Source organism: Leucopleurus acutus (assembly GCF_964270905.1).
Source record: "Leucopleurus acutus genome assembly, chromosome: 17".
Taxonomy (NCBI): Eukaryota; Metazoa; Chordata; class Mammalia; order Artiodactyla; family Delphinidae; genus Leucopleurus; species Leucopleurus acutus.
In genome coordinates, this window is record NC_139159.1 from 824,016 (window position 1) to 830,015 (window position 6,000).

The 6,000-nt window shown below is 40.9% G+C and overlaps 1 protein-coding gene across 2 annotated transcripts in view; it reads left to right on the forward strand.

Annotated features, from left to right (window-relative positions):
* UBE2V2 (ubiquitin conjugating enzyme E2 V2) overlaps positions 1 to 4,752 on the forward strand; it is a 30,096-nt gene extending 25,344 nt beyond the window's left edge. For both annotated transcript variants that reach the window (XM_082858757.1, XM_082858758.1), the window contains exon 4: positions 3,161 to 4,752. In XM_082858757.1, the coding sequence (XP_082714883.1) occupies positions 3,161 to 3,307 (147 nt within the window). In that variant the 3' untranslated portion in view covers positions 3,308 to 4,752. The remainder of the gene's footprint in view (positions 1 to 3,160) is intronic.
* The last annotated feature ends 1,248 nt before the right edge of the window (positions 4,753 to 6,000 follow it).

Sequence of the window (6,000 nt, forward strand, 5' to 3'; positions counted from 1 at the left end):
TATCCCAGCGTTCTGTCCAGCCCACACTCCAGGGAGGGGTCACATAGGACGTGAATGTCAGGAGTTGAAGATCTTCGGGAACCATCACAAAAGCTGCTGTCTTAGTTTGACTGCTGTCACAAAAAGACCATAAACTGGGGCTAGTTTGGACAGCAGAGATTATTTCTCACAGGCTGGAGGCTGGGAAGTCTGAGATCAGGGTTCCCACGTGGTTGGGTTCTGGTGAGGACCCTCATTCTGGGCTGCAGATGACTGACTTCTTGCTGGGTCTTCACGGGGAGGACAGAGCAAGTTCCAGTCTCGTTCTCTCCTAATCCCATCGTGGTGGCTCCACCCTTGGGTCCTCACCTAAACCTATTGATAATTACTTCCCAAGGTCCTCAGCTCCTGGTACCTTCCCGTGGTGGTTAGGGTTTCAGCGCATGAGTTTTGGGGGACACAAACATGCACTCCATAACAGCTGTCTACCACGATCCACTTTGCCCACATTTTAATTGAGATATTGAGCCTTTATTATTAAGTTCTAAGAGTTCTTGGTTTACTGAACAAGAGCCCCTTGTCAGGTATGTGATTTGCATGAATTTTGTTTCATTCTGTGGGTTGTCTCTTTGTTTTCTTGATGTTTTCAACACAAAAATTAAAAAATTTATATAGCCAATTTATCTACTTTTTCTTTCATTGAAAGTATTTAGTTGTTATATCTAAGAAACCATTGTCAAATCCAACGTCACAGAGATTTACTCCTGTTTCTTTCTAAGAGTTTTATTGTTTCAGCTGTTAATTTAGGCCTTTGATCCATTTTGAGTTAAGGGTCCAGCTTCATTCCTTTGCATGTGAATGTCCAGTTGTCCCAACACCATCTATTGAAGGGACTGTCCTTTCCCCATGGTTGACACACTTGTCAGAGATCTTTTGACTGTACGTGCATGGATTTACTTCCGGGTTCTCAGTCGTTTTCCATTCCATTGATCCGTATGTCCATCCTTGTGTGAACACCACCCTTTGTTTTTGTTTGGTTTGGTTTGTTTGTTTGTTTTGGCCACCTGCGCAGCATGCGGGATCTTAGTTCACTGACCAGGGATCGAACCCGTGCCCCCTGCAATGGAAGTGCAGTGTCTTAACCACTGGACCGCCAGGGAAGTCCCACACCCTTCTTGATTACTGTAGCTTTGTAGTAAGTGTTCTTTTTCATATTGTTTCGGCTATTCTGGGTTCCTTGCATTTCCATATGAATTAAAGGATCAGCTTGTCCAGCTCTGCAAAAAACAAAAGAAAAGAAAGGGCAGTTGAAATTTTGATAGGGATTGTGTGAAATCTGTAGATCAATTTGAGGAGGATTGTCAACTACTTTAAGCGTTCTGATCCATGTACATGGGATATTTTTGTCAACATTTTTTTTTTTACAGTATTCAGTGTACATGGCCTACACTTCTGTTTCTTATCCTGTTGTAAATGGCATTGTTTCCTTGAGTTGATTTTCAGATCATTCATTGCAAGCACACAGATGAGGTTTTGTTTGTGGATCCTGTACCCCGCAGCCTTGCTCTACTCGTTTATTCCCTCCAGCAGTTGCAGTTCCTTTAATGGCTGCCTTAGGATCTGTGTACAAGGCCGCGGCATCTGCGCATGGAGATGGTTTCACTTCTTTCTTTTCAAAACCTTTAATTTCATCTTCTTGCCTAGTTGCCTGGCCAGAGCCTCCAGTTCAGTGTTGAGTAGCAGTGATGGCAGCAGATGTCCTTGTCTTGTCTTACCTCAGGAGGAAAGCTTTCAGTCCTTCACCATTGAGTGTGCTGTTAGCTGTATATTTTTTGTAGGTGCTCTGTATTGGGTTGATATACCTAGTTTGTTGAGTGTTTTTATCATGAAAGGTTGTTGGATTTTGTCAAAGCTATTTTGTGTCTGTTGAGATAATCATGGTTTTTGCTCTCTGTTCTGTTAATATGGTGTATTACATTGATTGATTTTTATATATTGAACCAACCTTGCCCTACTGGGATAAATCCCACTTGGTTATGGTGCATAATCAAATTCTTTATATGTTGCTCAAGGTCAGCCATAGGTGAGAGTTTATGGCCTTCTCAGGTCTTTTGAGCCTGTACAGCCCTGCACATGTGTGTCTTCTAGATTCACAGGCGTGTGTTGGAACTTTTCAAAGCCTCACTGGACATCTCATTTCCCAGCTTTCCTGTGAAGTATTTGGTCACCTTCCTGCTTTCCTCTTACCACCTCCTCGCCCAGCAGAGGTGTAAACAGTTTAAGCAATTTCTTTAATTTAAATTTTTTTTTATTTTTTATTGAAGTATATAGTTGATTTACAGTATTATATTTGTTTCAGATGTACAACATAGTGATTCAGTGTTTTTATAAATCATACTACATTTAAAGTTATTACAATATAATGGTTATCTTTCCCTGTGTTGTACAGTACATCCTTGTTGCTTATTTTGTACATAGTAGTTTGTGTCTCCGAGGTGTCACACGATTGACACTGGTTATTTTTGGCAAACACCAGGTGGAGGGGTGGGCCGGGGACTAGGTGGTCCTCCGTGGGTGAGTTCTGAGGTCAGACAAAGAGAAACCCCATGGGAGGGGTTTTCCAGGGAACTTTCAGGCAGGCCGAGAGATGGCAGGTACCTGGGGGTGAGGCTTTGAAGGAGCTCCAGCCCCATCCTGCCAGTTTCCTGCAGTGGAAGATGAATTTAGCACAGTGCGGAGAACACACGGGAGAGAGAGATCTGAAAGCAGAGGTCAGGGTTCGCAGTTCTTTCCTTAATCCTGGTGGAGGTCATTGCCCAGACTTTGGGTCGTGGCATTGGGAATGGAGAGAAACCTCTGACCTTATCAAGAAGGAATTGGTAAATATGTTTACGTGTAGTTATTTTATATAAATTTGTTTATTTCTGATGACTGAAGTTCCCTACATGTTTACAGAAAAGCACCACACGGAAAGGACACAATTTTTTAGGAAACACCTGTTGAAGAAGGAATATTTTCCCTAAGTATTATATGAACCAGTAGTTTCATAATGTTCGCTTTGTGAAAATAGAGCCAAGCTATGAATTTTTAGAAGTGCTTCTCATCAAAGTGCATCTAGTGAGTTGGTGGCCGACCCCGCTACACTCGGCAGCTGACTTTCCTCTTCTTCCCCTCCTTTCAGGTGGATGCACGGAGCATACCAGTGTTAGCAAAATGGCAGAACTCATACAGCATTAAAGTTGTACTTCAAGAGCTAAGACGTCTAATGATGTCCAAAGAAAATATGAAGCTTCCACAGCCACCAGAAGGACAAACATACAACAATTAATTTTAGTGGATTTAAAACTTGTCTTAAATCAACAACCTTCTATTCATGTTAATGTCTTGATTAAATATCACAATGCAAAATACCCACACATTAAGTAAGATAATTCCAGCTGGTAAACATGACCTGGACATCTGTAAGAGTATATTTAATATATGTACACCCATTATGTTTTCAGGTAACAGGAGGAAAATTCAGCACAGTTTTTTTTCTTGTTAAGGCACCGTCATTTAAGCATGAACCTGGAGTACTCAGAGTGGAACTCAGGTTTCCAGGTGGAAGAACAGCAAGAAGTGTCAGATGGCTGTGCAAGCAGATGTGTTTCTGAAGAGAAAGCCCAAGAAGGAAAACCCAGAATGGCGTGCTCTCGCTTAGTGAAAGAGCTTCCGTTGAAATGGTCTAAAGTGGCAGGTACAATGAATATTGTCACAAAACGTGTTCATTTTCGAAGCGGTATAGGTGCTGACTACTAGTAGTATCAAAAATACGTTCAGGATTGTTTTGATACCTGTATTTATAATAAAATTGTTGTGGGGAGGTGGACGGATTTCCGTTACAAGCTGTTCCTGGGTGTTCCATGTACCAGACGCGGTGAAGAGTTGTTTACAGTCTTTGTTGGACAAACCATGCATTTACATTTAAATGAAATCAACAAAAAGGAAATAGATATATGGATATGTGATTTTGAGATTAACGTTAGTCTTAAATTGTAAATAAAATGTGGAATGTGTCCTCAGAAACTGTGCCATTTCTGTTATATTGATGTGGTATGTATACAGTAACTTGCTGAGGTAGCAGAAATTGGAGTTATTGTAGCCTTCCCCTATACACACCTTTTATTATTTATCCTATATTGTATACTTCTTGCAAATTGGAATTTGTGGAGTATTTAACAGTACAGATTACCTAATAAGTTTAATTTCTTGTTAGGAGAAGGAGGAATCCCAGGTATTATGTTTTGAAGTTGATTTCACCAGGAATATTGTTAAGAAAGATGTTTGAGTTCTAGCAGTTTTTATAGAATTAGAGATCGCAAATTATCCAAACATACGTTCCAGTTTTTCTTCATAATATCTGCCCCCAGTGCTCTTCGCACTAACTGGGGTTAGTTTTGTTCACTTATCCTTTGCTTTGGCAGCTACATAATTCTGAATTGAAAGTCCACCTGTGCTCTGCTTTACCAGAGTGACGAGGCTTTCGGATGCCGTTTTTCATCTCACAGCGCTTGGGTGTACTACTTTGTTGAAAATACTTCTCTCTTATGGGTTCTGTTTTCTGAAGAAAATAGTAAGGTGGTCATGTAACAAGGACAGATTTCTCAACCCTGACATGTTTTTATCAAGTGCATTCAAAGTTAAAGCTCTGAGCTACCTTTTCTTGGCCAGTAATACTTTAAAGTCAGTGGCAGTTTATCTAAATTTGCTAATTTCAATATGGCTTTTTATTTTTTATTTTTTTGGCGGTACGCGGGCCTCTCACTGTTGTGGCCTCTCCCGTCGCGGAGCACAGGCTCTGGATGCGCAGGCTCAGCGGCCATGGCTCACGGGCCTAGCCGCTCCGCGGCATGTGGGATCCTCCTGGACCGGGGCACGAACCCGTGTCCCCTGCATCGGCAGGCGGACTCTCAACCACTGCGCCACCAGGGAAGCCCTCAATATGTCTTTAATTATCAAAGATGTTTAAAGTGACGCATAGAGAATGTATACATACAAATTAGTGCATGTGTAATTTATTAAAATAGGTTTGAAATGAACTATTACCTTGGCATACATTCTTAAAAATTTTAAGTGGTTGAGATTAAGTGGAATTACACTGATATCCTATGTGAGAGTGGTGGTTCTTGACAGTCTAAATCAGTCTTTAGTGACCCCTTCCCCACTGGGAGAGCGTGTCCTGTCATATGTGGGCGCTGATAACCATCTGAGTGCTGTACATTGTTTCTACAGTGGTGGGCTGAGAGCCTGGGCACCTTGACCTCTGGTCCACTCTCCTTTCCCCACACCCGCTGTTGTGAAGGACTCCCCCCCACAGGTGTGTGTTGCCTTCGAAATTTGTTTGAAAGGCTAGCAGGTGAGACTGTAGGGGATGATCATGTGTTAATAAAGATTGCAAAAGTAAAATGTTTGTCCTGTTAGGTCAGTGTTACGCTTTAATGGTTTTAATTACTAATTTTCAGAATCCCTCATTTAAAAATATTTTTTCTAGTATTTTAAAGTAATGGCATTTGTTGTTACAGGTTTATGTGTGACTTTTCAGGATTTTGGAACATAAACATTTATAAGAGGTGGTCAATGGTATTTGAGTTTTTCGGGTGTAAAATTTTTTTAAAAATTATAATTTTAAATTATCTTTTTAAAAGAATTTATCACACTTCAAATTTGAGTAAGTGCCTGGGGAGTGAATTAGTTTGACTTGCATATGGTTTATTAGTCTGGATTACTTAATACCAATTCATTAATTTAGCTTCTTCCCACTAAGTATATATTGTTATTGATGAATATGCATGAAATTCATATTGTTTTGAAAATTTAGAGTACATGGCTGGAAAATATCAATGTGTTTCCCACCCTGGATTTGGTGTGAGACCATGTGGGCGGCTCTGGAAGACGCATCGTGAGGTATAGACTTTGGTCAAAGCTGTGCTCACTCTTCTCGTGGGTACACAGCCGTGCTTGCATGTACACGTTAAAGAGTGT